This window comes from Pristiophorus japonicus, chromosome 23, assembly GCF_044704955.1.
Source record: "Pristiophorus japonicus isolate sPriJap1 chromosome 23, sPriJap1.hap1, whole genome shotgun sequence".
NCBI classification, from domain to species: Eukaryota; Metazoa; Chordata; class Chondrichthyes; family Pristiophoridae; genus Pristiophorus; species Pristiophorus japonicus.
Genome location: NC_091999.1, coordinates 6,642,175 through 6,660,817, shown reverse-complemented (window position 1 = coordinate 6,660,817; position 18,643 = coordinate 6,642,175). Strand labels below are relative to the sequence as shown.

At 57.3% G+C, this 18,643-nt stretch overlaps 2 protein-coding genes across 2 annotated transcripts in view; one reads left to right on the top strand and one right to left on the bottom strand.

Annotated features, from left to right (window-relative positions):
• LOC139235706 (solute carrier family 12 member 6) overlaps nucleotides 1-12,363 on the bottom strand; it is a 37,260-nt gene extending 24,897 nt beyond the window's left edge. The window contains exons 1-3 of the mRNA XM_070866747.1: nucleotides 12,132-12,363; nucleotides 1,250-1,294; nucleotides 146-234 (exon numbers count right to left, since the gene is read on the bottom strand). Coding sequence (XP_070722848.1) covers nucleotides 146-234; nucleotides 1,250-1,294; nucleotides 12,132-12,363 — 366 coding nt within the window. The remainder of the gene's footprint in view (nucleotides 1-145; nucleotides 235-1,249; nucleotides 1,295-12,131) is intronic.
• Nucleotides 12,364-12,976: 613 nt separating this feature from the next.
• nop10 (NOP10 ribonucleoprotein homolog (yeast)) lies at nucleotides 12,977-16,942 on the top strand. Its single transcript, XM_070866433.1, has 2 exons — nucleotides 12,977-13,110; nucleotides 16,560-16,942. Exons 1-2 carry the CDS (start codon nucleotides 13,057-13,059, stop codon nucleotides 16,698-16,700), a joined length of 195 nt encoding a protein of 64 aa, XP_070722534.1. The 5' UTR covers nucleotides 12,977-13,056; the 3' UTR covers nucleotides 16,701-16,942.
• The last annotated feature ends 1,701 nt before the right edge of the window (nucleotides 16,943-18,643 follow it).

Here is an 18,643-nt window from a genome sequence, read left to right as displayed (position 1 = left end):
GCCCACGCCCAGGGATCGCAGAGTGTGGTCACACACCCACCGCTCCTCCCCTGCACACAGGCCGGGAATGCAGCCTGGCCTTTCCTGCTCCGTGCACGTGTTCAGGGTCACCCCTGGTCCCATGACAGAACAGCACGCAATTTACCTCGAACAAGGCGAGGTTCCTGTCACAGTATTCATCGCCCTCGTAATCGCCGCTGAAGAAGATAGTGTGATCCTTCTCGTGTCCGTCGCCTGCGGTTGAGCAACAGAGACACAGCGGTCAGATCGTGGGGCTCCCCAATACACCAGGTCACCAATACACACTCAGCTCCCCGCACTCCCAGCGTCACACCATCCCAACCACAGTCCCAATGGACCCAACCCCTTCCCATTCACTCCCACTGTACACAGTCCCAATGGACCCAAACCCCTTCCCATTCACTCCCACTGTACACAATCCAAATGGACCCAATCCCCTTCCCATTCACTCCCTCCGTACACAATCCCAATGGACCCAAACCCCTTCCCATTCACTCCCTCCGTACACAATCCCAATGGACCCAAACCCCTTCCCATTCACTCCCTCCGTACACAATCCCAATGGACACAAACCCCTTCCCATTCACTCCCACCGTACACAATCCCAATGGACCCAAACCCCTTCCCATTCACTCCCACTGTACACAATCCCAATGGACCCAAACCCCTTCCCATTCACTCCCACTGTACACAATCCCAATGGACCCAAACCCCTTCCCATTCACTCCCTCCGTACACAATCCCAATGGACCCAAACCCCTTCCCATTCACTCCCATTGTACACAATCCCAATGGACCCAAACCCCTTCCCATTCACTCCCAATGTACACAATCCCAATCGACCCAAACCCCTTCCCATTCACTCCCACTGTACACAATCCCAATGGACCCAAACCCCTTCCCATTCACTCCCATCGGACACAATCCCAATGGACCCAAACCCCTTCCCATTCACTCCCATTGTACACAATCCCAATGGACCCAGCCCCTTCCCATTCACTCCCACTGTACACAATCCCACAGACCCAACCCCTTCCCATTCACTCCCACTGTACACAGTCCCAATGGACCCAAACCCCTTCCCATTCACTCCCACTGTACACAATCCCAATGGACCCAAACCCCTTCCCATTCACTCCCACTGTACACAATCCCAATGGACCCAGACCCCTTCCCATTCACTCCGACTGAACACAATCCCAATGGACCCAACAGTCTGATATGGTACCTAGGAGTCTGACGTGTTCTCCTGTGATTGAGGTTTGATTTCGCTCTGCAACGAGAACAGAAATTAGAGGAAGAAAAGATTAAACCAAGTGGAAAACACATCTGTCCACATCTTGGCTATTGCTCAGGGAGATATATGTACACTGACTGGTGTCTCTCAGTCCCCTCTCCCTCAGGGAGATATCTGTACACTGACTGGTGTCTCTCAGTCCCTCTACCACGGGGGGATATCTGTACACTGACTGGTGTCTCTCAGTCCCCTCTCCCTCAGGGAGATATCTGTACACTGACTGGTGTCTCTCAGTCCCTCTCCCATGGGGAGATATCTGTACACTGACTGGTGTCTCTCAGTCCCTCTCCCACGGGGAGATATCTGTACACTGACTGGTGTCTCTCAGTCCCTCTCCCTCAGGGGGATATCTGTACACTGACTGGTGTCTCTCAGTCCCTCTCCCTCAGGGAGATATCTGTACACTGACTGGTGTCTCTCAGTCCCTCTCCCTCAGGGAGATATCTGTACACTGACTGGTGTCTCTCGGTCCCTCTCCCTTAGGGAGATATCTGTACACTGACTGGTGTCTCTCAGTCCCTCTCCCTCCTGGAGATATCTGTACACTGACTGGTGTCTCTCAGTCCCTCTCCCTCTGGGAGATATCTGTACACTGACTGGTGTCTCTCAGTCCCCTCCCACGGGGGGATATCTGTACACTGACTGGTGTCTCTCAGTCCCTCTCTCTCAGGGAGATATCTGTACACTGACTGGTGTCTCTCAGTCCCCTCCCACGGGGGGATATCTGTACACTGACTGGTGTCTCTCAGTCCCTCTCTCTCAGGGAGATATCTGTACACTGACTGGTGTCTCTCAGTCCCCTCTCCCTCAGGGAGATATCTGTACACTGACTGGTGTCTCTCAGTCCCCTCTCCCTCAGGGAGATATCTGTACACTGACTGGTGTCTCTCAGTCCCCTCTCCCTCAGGGAGATATCTATACACTGACTGTCTCTCAGTCCCCTCTCCCTCAGGGAGATATCTGTACACTGACTGGTGTCTCTCAGTCCCTCTCCCTCAGGGAGATATCTGCACACTGACTGGTGTCTCTCAGTCCCCTCTCCCTCAGGGAGATAGCTGTACACTGACTGGTGTCTCTCAGCCCCTCTCCCTCAGGGAGATATCTGTACACTGACTGGTGTCTCTCAGTCCCTCTCCCTCAGGGAGATATCTGTACACTGACTGGTGTCTCTCAGTCCCTCTCCCTCAGGGAGATATCTGTACACTGACTGGTGTCTCAGTCTCCCTCTCCCTCAGGGAGATATCTGTACACTGACTGGTGTCTCTCAGTCCCAGTCCCTCTCCCTCAGGGAGATATCTGTACACTGACTGGAGTTTCTCAGTCCCCTCTTACTCAGGGAGATATCTGTACACTGACTGGTGTCTCTCAGTCCCCTCTCCCTCAGGGAGCTATCTGTACACTGACTGGTGTCTCTTAGTCCCTCTCCCTCAGGGAGATATCTGTACACTGACTGGTGTCTCTCAGTCCCCTCTCCCTCAGGGAGATATCTGTACACTGACTGGTGTCTCTCAGTCCCTCTCCCTCAGGGAGATACCTGTACACTGACTGGTGTCTCTCAGTCCCTCTCCCTCAGGGAGATACCTGTACACTGACTGGTGTCTCTCAGTCCCTCTCCCTCAGGGAGATACCTGTACACTGACTGGTGTCTCTCAGTCCCTCTCCCTCAGGGAGATATCTGTACACTCAGCAGAGGAGGACAAAGGGTTTGATTAGGGCAGGGAAAATGGAGTACGAGAAGAAGCTTGCAGGGAACATTAAGGCGGATTGCAAAAGTTTCTATCGGTATGTAAAGAGAAAAAGGTTAGTAAAGACAAACGTAGGTCCCCTGCAGTCAGAATCAGGGGAAGTCATAACGGGGAACAAAGAAATGGCAGACCAATTGAACAAGTACTTTGGTTCGGTATTCACTAAGGAGGACACAAACAACCTTCCGGATATAAAAGGGGTCGGAGGGTCTCGTAAGGAGGAGGAACTGAGGGAAATCTTTATTAGTCGGGAAATTGTGTTGGGGAAATTGATGGGATTGAAGGCCGATAAATCCCCAGGGCCTGATGGACTGCATCCCAGAGTACTTAAGGAGGTGGCCTTGGAAATAGCGGATGCATTGACAGTCATTTTCCAACATTCCATTGACTCTGAATCAGTTCCTATCGAGTGGAGGGTAGCCAATGTAACCCCACTTTTTAAAAAAGGAGGGAGAGAGAAAACAGGGAATTATAGACCGGTCAGCCTGACCTCAGTAGTGGGTAAAATGATGGAATCAATTATTAAGGATGTCATTTGGAAAGAGGTGACATGATAGGTCCAAGTCAGCATGGATTTGTGAAAGGGAAATCATGCTTGACAAATCTTCTGGAATTTTTTGAGGATGTTTCCAGTAGAGTGGACAAGGGAGAACCAGTGGATGTGGTGTATTTGGACTTTCAGAAGGCTTTCGACAAGGTCCACACAAGAGATTAATGTGCAAAGTTAAAGCACATGGGATTGGGGGTAGTGTGCTGACATGGATTGAGAACTGGTTGTCAGACAGGAAGCAAAGAGTAGGAGTAAATGGGTACTTTTCAGAATGGCAGGCAGTGACTAGTGGGGTACCGCAAGCTTCTGTGCTGGGGCCCCAGCTGTTTACATTGTACATTAATGATTTAGACGAGGGGATTAAATGTAGTATCTCCAAATTTGCGGATGACACTAAGTTGGGTGGCAGTGTGAGCTGCGAGGAGGATGCTATGAGGCTGCAGAGTGACTTGGATAGGTTAGGTGAGTGGGCAAATGCATGGCAGATGAAGTATAATGTGGATAAATGTGAGGTTATCCACTTCGGTGGTAAAAACAGAGAGACAGACTATTATCTGAATGGTGGCAGATTAGGAAAAGGGAAGGTGCAACGAGACCTGGGTGTCATGGTGCATCAGTCATTGAAGGTTGGCATGCAGGTACAGCAGGTGGTTAAGAAAGCAAATGGTATGTTGGCCTTCATAGCGAGGGGATTTGAGTACAGGGGCAGGGAGGTGTTGCTACAGTTGTACAGGGCCTTGGTGAGGCCACACCTGGAGTATTGTGTACAGTTTTGGTCTCCTAACTTGAGGAAGGACATTCTTGCTATTGAGGGAGTGCAGCGAAGATTCACCAGACTGATTCCCGGGATGGCGGGACTGACCTATCAAGAAAGACTGGATCAACTGGGCTTGTATTCACTGGAGTTCAGAAGAGTGAGAGGGGACCTCATAGAAACGTTTAAAATTCTGACGGGGTTAGACAGGTTAGATGCAGGAAGAATGTTCCCAATGTTGGGGAAGTCCAGAACCAGGGGTCACAGTCTGAGGATAAGGGGTAAGCCATTTAGGACCGAGATGAGGAGAAACTTCTTCACACAGAGAGTGGTGAACCTGTGGAATTCTCTACCACAGAAAGTAGTTGAGGCCAATTCACTAAATATATTCAAAAGGGAGTTAGATGAAGTCCTTACTACTCGGGGGATCAAGGGGTATGGCGAGAAAGCAGGAAGGGGGTACTGAAGTTGCATGTTCAGCAATGAACTCATTGAATAGCGGTGCAGGCGAGAAGGGCTGAATGGCCTACTCCTGCACCTATTTTCTATGTTTCTATGTACACTGACTGGTGTCTCTCAGTCCCTCTCCCTCAGGGAGATATCTGTACACTGACTGGTGTCTCTCAGTCCCTCTCCCTCAGGGAGATATCTGTGCACTGACTGGTGTCTCTCAGTCCCTCTCCCTCAGGGAGATATCTGTACACTGGCTGGTGTCTCTCAGTCCCTCTCCCTCAGGGAGATATCTGTACACTGACTGGTGTCTCTCAGTCCCCTCTCCCTCAGGGAGATATCTGTACTCTGACTGGTGTCTCTCGATCCCTCTCCCTCAGGGAGATATCTGTACACTGACTGGTGTCTCTCAGTCCCTCTCCCTCAGGGAGATATCTGTACACTGACTGGTGTCTCTCAGTCCCCTCTCCCTCAGGGAGATATCTGTACACTGACTGGTGTCTCTCAGTCCCTCTCCCTCAGGTAGATATCTGTACACTGACTGGTGTCTCTCAGTCCCTCTCCCTCAGGGAGATATCTGTACACTGACTGGTGTCTCAGTCCCTCTCCCTCAGGGAGATATCTGTACACTGACTGGTGTCTCTCAGTCCCTCTCCCTCAGGGAGATATCTGTACACTGACTGGTGTCTCTCAGTCCCTCTCCCTCAGGGAGATATCTGTACACTGACTGGTGTCTCTCAGTCCCTCTCCCTCAGTGGGATATCTGTACACTGACTGGTGTCTCTCAGTCCCTCTCCCTCAGGGAGATATCTGTACACTGACTGGTGTCTCTCAGTCCCCTCTCCCTCAGGGAGATAGCTGTACACTGACTGGTGTCTCTCAGTCCCTCTCCCTCAGGGAGATATCTGTACACTGACTGGTGTCTCTCAGTCCCTCTCCCTCAGGGAGATATCTGTACACTGACTGGTGTCTCTCAGTCCCTCTCCCTCAGGGAGATATCTGTACACTGACTGGTGTCTCTCAGTCCCTCTCCCTCAGGGAGATATCTGTACACTGACTGGTGTCTCTCAGTCCCTCTCCCTCAGGGAGATATCTCTACACTGACTGGTGTCTCTCAGTCGCTCCTTCAGCCCTATAACTCAGATCTCTGCTCTCCTCCAATTCTGGGCCCTTGCACAAACCTGATTTCCATCACTCCACCATCGGTGGCTGTGCCTTTAGCTCTTGAATTCCCACCCTGAACCTCTCCGACTCTCTCTCGCCGCCTTTAAGATGCTTCTTAAAACCTACATCCCTAAGCAAGCTTTTGGTCACCTGTCCTAATATCTCCTGACATATATCTTTCCAACATTAAAACAGTGATAAATATTGGCCAGAACACTGGGGATAACTTGAAATTTTCGAAATAGTGCCATGGGATCTTTTACATCCACCTGAGAGAGCAGACGGGGCCTCGGTTTAATGTCTCATCCGAAAGACAGCCCCTCCGACAGTGCAGAGCTCCCTCGGTACCGCCCCTCCGACAGTGCGGCGCTCCCTCAGTACTGCCCCTCCGACAGTGCGGCACTCCCTCAGTACTGACCCTCCGACAGTGCAGAGCTCCCTCGGTACCGCCCCTCCGACAGTGCGGCGCTCCCTCAGTACTGCCCCTCCGACAGTGCGGCACTCCCTCAGTACTGCCCCTCCGACAGTGCAGAGCTCCCTCGGTACCGCCCCTCCGACAGTGCGGCGCTCCCTCAGTACTGCCCCTCCGACAGTGCGGCACTCCCTCAGTACTGCCCCTCCGACAGTGCGGCACTCCCTCAGTACTGCCCCTCCGACAGTGCGGCGCTCCCTCAGTACTGCCCCTCCGACAGTGCGGCGCTCCCTCAGTACTGCCCCTCCGACAGTGCGGCGCTCCCTCAGTACTGCCCCTCCGACAGTGCGGCGCTCCCTCAGTACTGCCCCTCCGACAGTGCGGCGCTCCCTCAGTACTGCCCCTCCGACAGTGCGGCGCTCCCTCAGTACTGCCCCTCCGACAGTGCGGCACTCCCTCAGTACTGCCCCTCCGACAGTGCAGTGCTCCCTCAGTACTGCCCCTCCGACAGCGCAGTGCGGTGCTCCCTCAGTACTGCCCCTCCCACAGTGCGGTGCTCCCTCAGTACTGCCCCTCCGACAGCGCAGTGCGGTGCTCCCTCAGTACTGCCCCTCCGACAGCGCAGTGCGGTGCTCCCTCAGTACTGCCCCTCCGACAGCGCAGTGCGGTGCTCCCTCAGTACTGCCCCTCCCACAGTGCGGTGCTTCCTCAGTACTGCCCCTCCGACAGTGCGGCACTCCCTCAGTACTGCCCCTCCGACAGTGCGGCGCTCCCTCAGTACTGCCCCTCCGACAGTGCGGCACTCCCTCAGTACTGCCCCTCCGACAGTGCAGTGCTCCCTCAGTACTGCCCCTCCGACAGCGCAGTGCGGTGCTCCCTCAGTACTGCCCCTCCCACAGTGCGGTGCTCCCTCAGTACTGCCCCTCCGACAGCGCAGTGCGGTGCTCCCTCAGTACTGCCCCTCCGACAGCGCAGTGCGGTGCTCCCTCAGTACTGCCCCTCCGACAGCGCAGTGCGGTGCTCCCTCAGTACTGCCCCTCCCACAGTGCGGTGCTTCCTCAGTACTGCCCCTCCGACAGCGCAGTGCGGTGCTCCCTCAGTACTGCCCCTCCGACAATGCGGCGCTCCCTCAGTACTGCCCCTCCGACAGTGCGGCGCTCCCTCAGTACTGCCCCTCCGACAGTGCGGCACTCCCTCAGTACTGCCCCTCCGACAGTGCGGCGCTCCCTCAGTACTGCCCCTCCGACAGCGCAGTGCGGCGCTCCCTCAGTACTGCCCCTCCGACAGCGCAGTGCGGTGCTCCCTCAGTACTGCCCCTCCGACAGTGCGGTGCTCCCTCAGTCCTGCCCCTCCGACAGCGCAGGGCGGCGCTCCCTCAGTACTGCCCCTCCGACAGTGCGGCGCTCCCTCAGTACTGCCCCTCCGACAGTGCGGTGCTCCCTCAGTACTGCCCCTCCGACAGCGCAGGGCGGCGCTCCCTTAGTACTGCCCCTCCGACAGTGCGGCGCTCCCTCAGTACTGCACTGGGAGTGCCAGCCTAGATTTTTGTGCTCATGTCCCTGGAGTGGGACTTGAACCCACAACCTTCTGACTCAGAGATAACAGCGTGACCCATTCCACCACGGCTGACACTAAATAATTATCACATTGTTGTCCGTGGAAGCTTGTTGTGCACAAGTTAGCTGCCCGCGTTTCCAACATTGAAACAGCGACCACAGTTCCGTGGCTGTCATGCGGTTCGGGATGACCTGAGGTGGTGAAAGATGTTTTATGAATGCGAGCCCGTCTTTGTAACAAATTTGCTGTAAAACCACACAATCAGTTCTTTGATTCGTGGCCAGTTCACGAGTTTGGGAAACAAAAGTGGAGGAAGAGAGATCAGGACAAGGACCTCAGCTAAAAATAGACAACAGATCCCACACCCGACAGGAAGCACAACATGACTCAGATCGGGACCTGCACTTCCACATATCACAAAGGAGAACTGGGTCTTGTGTCCGGTCACACACTTAAACATTTATGGACCATTTCCCATACCTCGGGAGCCTCCTATCAACAAGAGCAGACATTGGCGACGAGGTCCAACATCGCCTCCAGTGCGCCAGTGCAGCCTTCCGCCGCCTGAGGAAAAGAGTGTTTGAAGACCAGGCCCTCAAATCCACCACCAAGCTCATGGTCTACAGGGCTGTAGTGATACCCGCCCTCCTGTATGGCTCAGAGACGTGGACCATGTACAGTAGACACCTCAAGTCGCTGGAGAAATACCACCAACGATGTCTCCGCAAGATCCTACAAATCCCCCGGGAGGACAGACGCACCAACGTTAGCGTCCTCGACCAGGCCCAACATCCCCAGCATTGAAGCACTGACCACACACTCGACCAGCTCCGCTGGGCAGGGCCACATTGTCCGCATGGCCCCCCAGACACAAGACTCCCCAAAGCGAGCGCTCTACTCGGAACTCCTTCACGGCAAGCGAGCCCCAGGGTGGGCAGAGGAAACGTTACAAGGGACCACCCTCAAAGCCTCCCTGATAAAGTGCAACATCCCCACCGACACCTGGGAGTCCCTGGGCCCAAAGACCAGTCCCGCCCCTAAGTGGAGGAAGTGCATCTGGGAGGGCGCTGAGCACCTCGAGTCTCGTCGCCGAGAGCGTGCAGAAAGCAAGCGCAGGCAGCGGAAGGAGCGTGCGGCAAACCAGTCCCACCCTCCCCTTCCCTCAACCACTGTCTGTCCAACCTGTGACAGGGACTGTGGCTCTCGTATTGGACTGTTCAGCCACCTAAGGACTCATGTTCAGAGTGGGAGCAAGTCTTCCTCGATTCCGAGGGACTGCCGATGATGAAACATGCAACACCAAGAGCAGAAGGACTCAGGCATCACAAATCTCCCCGGCTAAACCCCCAATGTTCTAGTGACAGACTTGTACCCACCAGTACTGTACCCCAGTGTTAAACAGTGACAGACCTGTACCCACCAGTACTGTACCCCAGTGTTATACAGTGACAGACCTGTACCCACCAGTACTGTACCCCAGTGTTATACAGTGATAGACCTGTACCCACCAGTACTGTACCCCAGTGTTATACAGTGACAGACCTGTACCCACCTGCACTGTACCCCGTTTTATACAGTGACAGACCTGTACCCACCAGTACTGTACCCCAGTGTTATACAGTGATAGACCTGTACCCACCAGTACTGAACAGCAGTGTTATACAGTGACAGACCTGTACCCACCAGTAATGTACCCCAGTGTTACACAGTGACAGACCTGTACCCACCTGCACTGTACCCCGTTTTATACAGTGACAGACCTGTACCCACCAGTACTGTACCCCAGTGTTATACAGTGATAGACCTGTACCCACCAGTACTGTACCCCAGTGTTATACAGTGACAGACCTGTACCCACCAGTACTGTACCCCAGTGTTATACAGTGACAGACCTGTACCCACCAGTACTGTACCCCAGTGTTATACAGTGACAGACCTGTACCCACCAGTACTGTACCCGTGTTATACAGTGACAGACCAGAACCCACCAGTACTGTACCCCAGTGTTATACAGTGATAGACCTGCACCCACCAGTACTGTACCCCAGTGTTATACAGTGACAGACCTGTACCCACCGGTACTGTACCCGTGTTATACAGTGACAGATCAGAACCCACCAGTACTGTACCCCAGTGTTATACAGTGACAGACCTGTACCCACCAGTACTGTACCCCCGTGTTATACAGTGACAGACCAGAACCCACCAGTACTGTACCCCAGTGTTAGACAGTGACAGACCTGTACCCACCAGTACTGTACCCCAGTGTTATACATTGACAGACCTGTACCCACCGGTACTGTACCCCAGTGTTATACAGTGACACACCTGTACCCACCAGTACTGTACCCCAGTGTTATACAGAGACAGACCTGTACCCACCAGTACTGTACCCCAGTGTTATACAGTGACACACCTGTACCCACCAGTACTGTACCCCAGTGTTATACAGAGACAGACCTGTACCCACCAGTACTGTACCCCAGTGTTATACAGTGACAGACCTGTACCCACCAGTACTGTACCCCAGTGTTATACAGTGACAGACCTGTACCCACCAGTACTGTACCCTAGTGTTATACAGTGACAGACCTGTACCCACCAGTACTGTACCCCGATGTTATACAGTGACAGACCTGTACCCACCAGTACTGTACCCCAGTGTTATACAGTGATAGACCTGGACCCACCAGTACTGTACCCCAGTGTTATACAGTGACAGACCTGTACCCACCAGTACTGTACCCCAGTGTTATACAGTGACAGACCTGTACCCACCAGTACTGTACCCCAGTGTTATACAGTGACAGACCTGTACCCACCAGTACTGTACCCCAGTGTTATACAGTGGCAGACCTGTACCCACCAGTACTGTACCCCAGTGTTATATAGAGGCAGACCTGTACCCACCAGTACTGTACCCCAGTGTTATACAGTGACAGACCTGTACCCACCAGTACTGTACCCCAGTGTTATATAGAGGCAGACCTGTACCCACCAGTACTGTACCCCAGTGTTATACAGTGCAGACCCCGCCCTCCCCAGCTCACCCCCTGCTCCCCCCGGCCGCGGACGACGCCCTCCCCAACTCACCCTCCACCCCCTGCCCTCTGACCCCTACCCTCCCCGGCTCACCCTCCGCCCTCTACCCTCCCTGACTCACCCTCCGCCCCCTGCCCTCTGACCCTTACCTTCCCCGGCTCACCCTCCGCCCCTGCCCTGTGACCCATACCCTCCCCGACTCACCCTCCGCCCCTGCCCTCTGACCCCTACCCTCTCCGGCTCACCCTCCGCCCCCTGACCCCTACCCTCCCCGGCTCACCCTCCGCCCCCTGCCCTCTGACCCCTACCCTCCCCGGCTCACCCTCCGCCCCCAGCCCTCTGACCCGTACCCTCTCCGGCTCACCCTCCGCCCCCTGCCCTGTGACCCCTACCCTCCCTGGCTCACCCTCCGCCCCTTGCCCTGCGACCCCTACCCTCCCTGGCTCACCCTCCGCCCCCTGCCTCTGACCCCTACCCTCCCTGGCTCACCCTCCGCCCCCTGCCCTTTGACCCCTACCCTCCCCGGCTCACCCTCCGCCCCCTGACCCCTACCCTCCCTGGCTCACCCTCCGCCCCTTGCCCTCTGACCCCCTACCCTCCCTGGCTCACCCTCCGCCCCTGCCCTCTGACCCCTACCCTCCCCGGCTCACCCTCCGCCCCTGCCCCCTACCCTCCGCCCCTTGCCCTGTGACCCCTACCCTCCCTGGCTCACCCTCCGCCCCCTGCCCTTTGACCCCTACCCTCCCCGGCTCACCCTCCGCCCCTGCCCTCTACCCTCCGCCCCTTGCCCTGTGACCCCTACCCTCCCTGGCTCACCCTCCGCCCCCTGCCCTGCCCTCCCCGGCTCACCCTCCGCCCCTTGCCCTGCCCTCCCCGGCTCACCCTCCGCCCCTTGCCCTGTGACCCCTACCCTCCCTGGCTCACCCTCCGCCCCCTACCCTCCCCGGCTCACCCTCCGCCCCCTGCCCTCTGACCCCTACCCTCCCTGGCTCACCCTCCGCCCCTTGCCCTCTGACCCCTACCCTCCCCGGCTCACCCTCCGCCCCTTGCTCTGTGACCCCTACCCTCCCCGGCTCACCCTCCGCCCTTGCCCTCTACCCTCTGCCACTGCCCTCTGACCCCTGCCCTGCCCGGCTCACCCTCCGCCGGCTCCGCTCGGCCGCTGCTGCCTGCCCAGCCGGGTTCCCCGCCGGCTCCGGCCGCTCCGGCCGCCTCCTCGCTCTCCTTGTCCCGCTCTCCGGGCTCGGCCGCCCCGTCCGCGGCCCCGGCCCCAGCCCCGTCCCCGTCTCCTCCGTCTCCGCCGCCGCCGCCGCCTCCCAGCCCCGGCACGTCCTCGGCCCGGGTCGGCGTCACCGTGAAACGCACCGACATGGCCCGACTAGTCGCCCGACTTGACCCAAACCGGGTCAATAATCACCGATTATCGCCGATACCCGCGGTCACGGGGCCGGGTCTGGGCCGACCGGCCGGTTTCCCGGCGGCTGCGGCATCGGAGCCGACCGATTAGCCGAAACCGATACCCGAGGTCGGGGGGGTAGGGAAACCCCGATAATCGGCCGATTATGGGCGGGGGCCGGCCCCCTGAGCCGATTGGCGCTTTCCCCCGGGGGCGGAGGGCCTGTAATCGGCGACTAATCGGCCGCCGATACCTGCGGGGGGGGGGGTCGCGCCGCACCGATTTAGCGGGAGCGACCAACCGTCCGTTACAACTGTCAACCGAAGCGCCGGGGGAGGGGGCGTTACTGCGCAGGCGCGGTCGCGTCACGGGGGGGGGGTGTGGGCGGGGTTTGGAAACCGGCAGTGCGCAGGCGCGGCCGCTGGGCTCTCTGGGAAATCGAGTCCGCCCGTGACGTCCGCGCGCTGGTGACGGAGGGGCGCGGCGACGCGTGAGGACTACATTACCCAGGGTGCGCCAGGTTGGCGGGGGGGGGGGGGACGAGGACTACAAGGACCAAGGTGCAGTGGGGCCCAGCAGGATGTGACGGCGGTGGTGGAGGGGGAGGAAGTGACGCACGCGGTGGGCACCACGTGGGGCTGAGAGACAAAGGGGAGAGAGAGAGAGACATGTTCCTGCATTATTACCTGGACAGCAATGGGGACAGAGTGTACACCCTGAAGGTCAGTGAGGGTCAGGGGCTAGGGGTCAGAGGGGGTTAAACTCTCAGGCTGGGGGTCAGAGGGGGTTAAACCTTCAGATTGGGGGTCAGAGGGGGTTAAACTCTCAGGCTGGGGGTCAAACTCTCAGGCTGGGGGTCAGAGGGGGTTAAACTCTCAGACTGGGGGTCAGAGGGGGTTAAACTCTCAGACTGGGGGTCAGAGGGGGTTAAACTCTCAGACTGGGGGTCAGAGGGGGTTAAACTCTTAGGCTGGGGGTCAGAGGGGGTTAAACTCTCAGGCTGGGGGTCAGAGGGGGTTAAACTCTCAGGCTGGGGGTCAGAGGGGGTTAAACTCTCAGGCTGGGGGTCAGAGGGTTAAACTCTCAGGCTGGGGGTCAGAGGGGGTTAAACTCTCAGACTGGGGGTCAGAGGGGGTTAAACTCTCAGACTGGGGGTCAGAGGGGGTTAAACTCTCAGACTGGGGGTCAGAGGGGGTTAAACCCAGAGACTGGGGGTCAGAGGGTTAAACCCAGAGACTGGGGGTCAGAGGGTTAAACCCAGAGACTGGGGGTCAGAGGGTTAAACCCTGAGACTGGGGGGTCAGAGGGTTAAGCCCAGAGACTGGGGGTCAGAGGGTTAAACCCTCAGGCTGGGGGTCAGAGGGTTAAACCCAGAGACTGGGGGTCAGAGGGTTAAACCCAAAGACTGGGGGTCAGAGGGTTAAACCCTCAGACTGGGGGTCAGAGGGGGTTAAACTCTCAGGCTGGGGGTCAGAGGGGGTTAAACTCTTAGGCTGGGGGTCAGAGGGGGTTAAACTCTCAGGCTGGGGGTCAGAGGGGGTTAAACTCTCAGGCTGGGGGTCAGAGGGTTAAACCCTCAGGCTGGGGGTCAGAGGGTTAAACTCTCAGACTGGGGGTCAGAGGGTTAAATCCAGAGACTGGGGGTCAGAGGGTTAAACCCTCAGACTGGGGGTCAGAGGGGGTTAAACTCTCAGGCTGGGGGTCAGAGGGGGTTAAACTCTCAGGCTGGGGGTCAGAGGGGGTTAAACCCTCAGGCTGGGGGTCAGAGGGGGTTAAACTCTCAGGCTGGGGGTCAGAGGGGGTTAAACTCTCAGGCTGGGGGTCAGAGGGGGTTAAACTCTCAGGCTGGGGGTCAGAGGGGGTTAAACTCTCAGGCTGGGGGTCAGAGGGGGTTAAACTCTCAGGCTGGGGGTCAGAGGGGGTTAAACTCTCAGGCTGGGGGTCAGAGGGGGGTTAAACCCAGAGACTGGGGGTCAGGGGGGTTAAACCCTCAGACGGGGGGTTAAACCCTCAGACTGGGGGTCAGAGGGGGTTAAACTCTCAGGCTGGGGGTCAGGGGGGTTAAACCCTCAGGCTGGGGGTCAGAGGGGTTTAAACTCTCAGGCTGGGGGTCAGAGGGGGGTTAAACCTTCAGATTGGGGGTCAGAGGGGGTTAAACCTTCAGATTGGGGGTCAGAGGGGGGTTAAACCCTCAGACTGGGGGTCAGAGGGGGTTAAACCCTCAGGCTGGGGTTCAGAGGGGGGTTAAACCCTCAGGCTGGGGGTCAAACCCTCTGGCTGGGGGTCAGAAGGGGTTAAACCCTCAGGCTGGGGGGTCACAGGAGGTTAAACCCTCAGGCTGGGGGTCACAGGAGGTTAAACCCTCAGGGCTGGGGGTCCGAGGGGGTTAAACCCTCAGACTGGGGGTCAGAGGAGGTTAAACCCTCAGGCTGGGGGTCAGAGACGGTTAAACCTTCAGACTGGGGGTCAGAGGGGGTTAAACCCAGAGACTGGGGGTCAGAGCCGGGTCAGACTCTGTGTGGTTAACAACCAGGGGGCATAGATTGAAAGTAATTGGGGGGGGGAGGTTTAGAGGGGATTTGAGGGCAAATGTCTTCACCCAGAGGGCGGTGGGGGTCTGGGGGGGAACTCACGGCCTGAAAGGGGGGTAGAGGCAGAAACCCTCACCACATTTGGACGTGCTCCTGAAGTGCCGTAACCCACAGGGCTACGGACCCAGAGCGGGGAAAGTGGGATTAGGCTGGGTAGCTCTTGGTCGGCCGGCACGGGACACGATGGGCCGAATGGCCTCCTTCCCCGCTGTAAATATCTGTGGTTCTCTAGCTCCCTCAGTACTGCACTCGGTGTGTCAGCCTGGATTATGGGGCTCGGGTTCCTGCAGGGGGGAGGGCCGTGTACACAGATGGCTAAAATGTACTGGTCAGGTATAAAACAATAATCGAACAAGCGAATGAATGTCACCGAGAGGTCTGCGGCGATATAAAAGCTCCGGTGAGATCACCGCTGGAGCACTGTGTACAATTCTGGACCTCGGACCTTAGACATGGTTTATTGGGCTTGGGGGGAGCGCAGAGACACCCGATCGATACCAGGGCTCCGAGCAGGCTCAGTGAGTGGGCAAAACTTTTGGCAGATGGAGTATAATGTGGGGAAAGTGTGAGACCTGGGTACAGCGGGACCTGGGGGTCCTTGTGTTCCTGTGTAACAGGCTCGAGGGGCTGAATGGGCCTCCTCCTGTTCCTGTGTAACGGGCTCGAGGGGCTGAATGGGCATCCTCCTGTTCCTGTGTAACAGGCTCGAGGGGCTGAATGGGCCTCCTCCTGTTCCTGTGTAACAGGCTCGAGGGGCTGAATGGGCCTCCTCCTGTTCCAGTGCAACAGGCTCGAGGGGCTGAGTGGGCCTCCTCCTGTTCCTGTGTAACAGGCTCGAGGGGCTGAATGGGCCTCCTCCTGTTCCTGTGTAACAGGCTCGAGGGGCTGAATGGGCCTCCTCCTGTTCCAGTGCAACAGGCTCGAGGGGCTGAGTGGGCCTCCTCCTGTTCCTGTGTAACAGGCTCGAGGGGCTGAATGGGCCGCCTCCTGTTCCTGTGTAACAGGCTCGAGGGGCTGAATGGGCCTCCTCCTGTTCCTGTGTAACAGGCTCGAGGGGCTGAATGGGCCGCCTCCTGTTCCTGTGTAACAGGCTCGATGGGCTGAATGGGCCACCTCCTGTTCCTGTGTAACAGGCCCGAGGGGCTGAATGGGCCTCCTCCTGTTCCTGTGTAACAGGCTCGATGGGCTGAATGGGCCACCTCCTGTTCCTGTGTAACAGGCCCGAGGGGCTGAATGGGCCTCCTGTTCCTGTGTAACAGGCTCGAGGGGCTGAATGGGTCGCCTCCTGTTCCTGTGTAACAGACCCGAGGGGCTGAATGGGCTCCTCCTGTTCCTGTGTAACAGGCTCGAGGGGCTGAATGGGCCTCCTCCTGTTCCTGTGTAACAGGCTCGAGGGGCTGAATGGGCCTCCTCCTGTTCCTGTGTAACAGGCTCGAGGGGCTGAGTGGGCCTCCTCCTGTTCCTGTGTAACAGGCTCGAGGGGCCGAATGGGCCTCCTCCTGTTCCTGTGTAACAGGCTCGAGGGGCCGAATGGTCACGTCTTGCTCTTGCTCTGACTCTCTCTCTCTCTCACCCTACAGAAGGTGGACTCGGAGGGGAGAGCCACTCCCACCGCCCATCCTGCTCGTTTCTCCCCCGACGACAAGTACTCCCGACACCGTGTCACCGCCAAGAGGCGCTTCAACCTGCTGATGACCCAACACCCGCCCCCCATCCTGTGAGCCCTCCCGCTGACCTGTGACCCCCTCCGCTCTGTCCTGTGAACCTCGCTCTCCCCCCCCCCCACCCCCCCATGGCTGACTACACACCGCGATCACAGTAGACCACCAGCAAAGGACCGGTCACAACGGACCACCCACTGTTACGTGGGGAGGGTTTATCCAGATGTGTTCGGGGCGGGCTGCGTTTCCAGATGTTCCTCTCCCTGCCGAGCGACACTCTATTAAAAGCTGCCTGATTGAAATATCTTCGTCTGTGTGTTTTTTTGTTCGTGGTTCGGGCGACTTGACATCCTTCCTTTATGTTTTGTATTGTGCTGAGGGAGGGGCAGTGCTGAGGGAGCGCCGCACTGTCGGAGGGGCAGTGCTGAGGCAGCCCCGCACTGTCGGAGGGGCAGTACTGAGGGAGCGCCGCACTGTCGGAGGGGCAGTACTGAGGGAGCCCCGCACTGTCGGAGGGGCGGTACTGAGGGAGCGCCGCACCGTCGGAGGGGCAGTACTGAGGGAGCACCGCACTGTCGGAGGGGCAGTACTGAGGGAGCGCCGCACTGTCGGAGGGGCAGTACTGAGGGAGCACCGCACTGTCTGAGGGAGCGCCGCACTGTCGGAGGGGCGGTACTGAGGGAGCGCCGCACCGTCGGAGGGGCAGTACTGAGGGAGCACCGCACTGTCGGAGGGGCAGTACTGAGGGAGCCCCGCACTGTCGGAGGGGCAGTACTGAGGGAGCACCGCACTGTCGGAGGGGCAGTACTGAGGGAGGGGCAGTACTGAGGGAGCGCCGCACTGTCGGAGGGGCTGTTTTTTGGATGAGACATTAATCATCATTGTAGGCGGTCCCTCGAACGAGGATGACTTGCTTCTACACCCAAAGGGATGAGTTCACAGATGTTTGGTGAAGGACCCGATGTTCCAGTCCTGGACTCCAGGGGTGGGCGATGCCTGTGGGTGGGTTTGTTTTAACGTGTGGTGACCGTTGCACACCAGGCCACCACACGGGCGGAGAGATTAAACCGAGGCCCCGTCTGCTCTCTCAGGTGGATGTAAAAGATCCCGGGGCACTATTTCGAAGGGGAGCAGGGGGAGTTCTCCCCGGTGTCCAGGGGCCAATATTTATCCCTCAATCACCATCACTAAAACAGATGATCTGGGTCATTATCACATCGCTGTGTGTGGGAGCTTGCTGTGCGCAAATTGGCTGCCGCGTTTCCCACAATACAACAGTGACCGCACTCCAAAAGTACTTCATTGGCCGTAAAGTGATTTGACACATCTGGTGGATGTGAATGGCGCTGTATAAATGCAAGTCTTTCTCTCTACCTCTGTCTTACTCTTTCCCTGTCTCTTTTCCTCTATCTTTATCTCTCGATCCCTCCCTCTCTGTCTTTGTCTCTATCCCTCTCCTTCTCTCTATCCATCTATAACTCTGTGTCTATCTCTCTCTCTCTCTCTCTCTGTGTCTCTCTCTGTCCCTATCTCTCTCTCTCTCTCTGTGTCTCTCTCTGTCCCTATCTCTCTTTCACTCTTACTGATTGTCTCTCTCTCTCTCTCCCTCTGATCTCTCTGTCTCTCTCTCTCTCTCTGTCTGAATCTCTTTGTCTCTCTCTCTCTGTCCCTCCCCCTCTCTCTCTCCTTCCCTCTGTCCCTTCCTTTCTCTCACTCTTACTGTTTCTCTCTCTCTCTCCTTTCTCTCTCTCTCCTTCCTCTCTCTCTCTCTCTCTCCGTCTCTGTCTCTCTCTGTCCCTCCCTCTCTCACTGTTTCTCTCTCTCTGTCTGAATCTCTGTCTGTCTCCCTCTCTCTGTCCCTCCCTTTTTCTCTCTCTCTCTCCCCCTCCCCCTCCCTCTCCCCCGTCTCTCTTTGTCTGTCTCTCTCTGTCCCTCCCTCTCTCTCACTATCTCTCCCTCTCTCTCTCTCACTGTCCCTCCCTCTCTCTCTCTCTGTCCCTCCC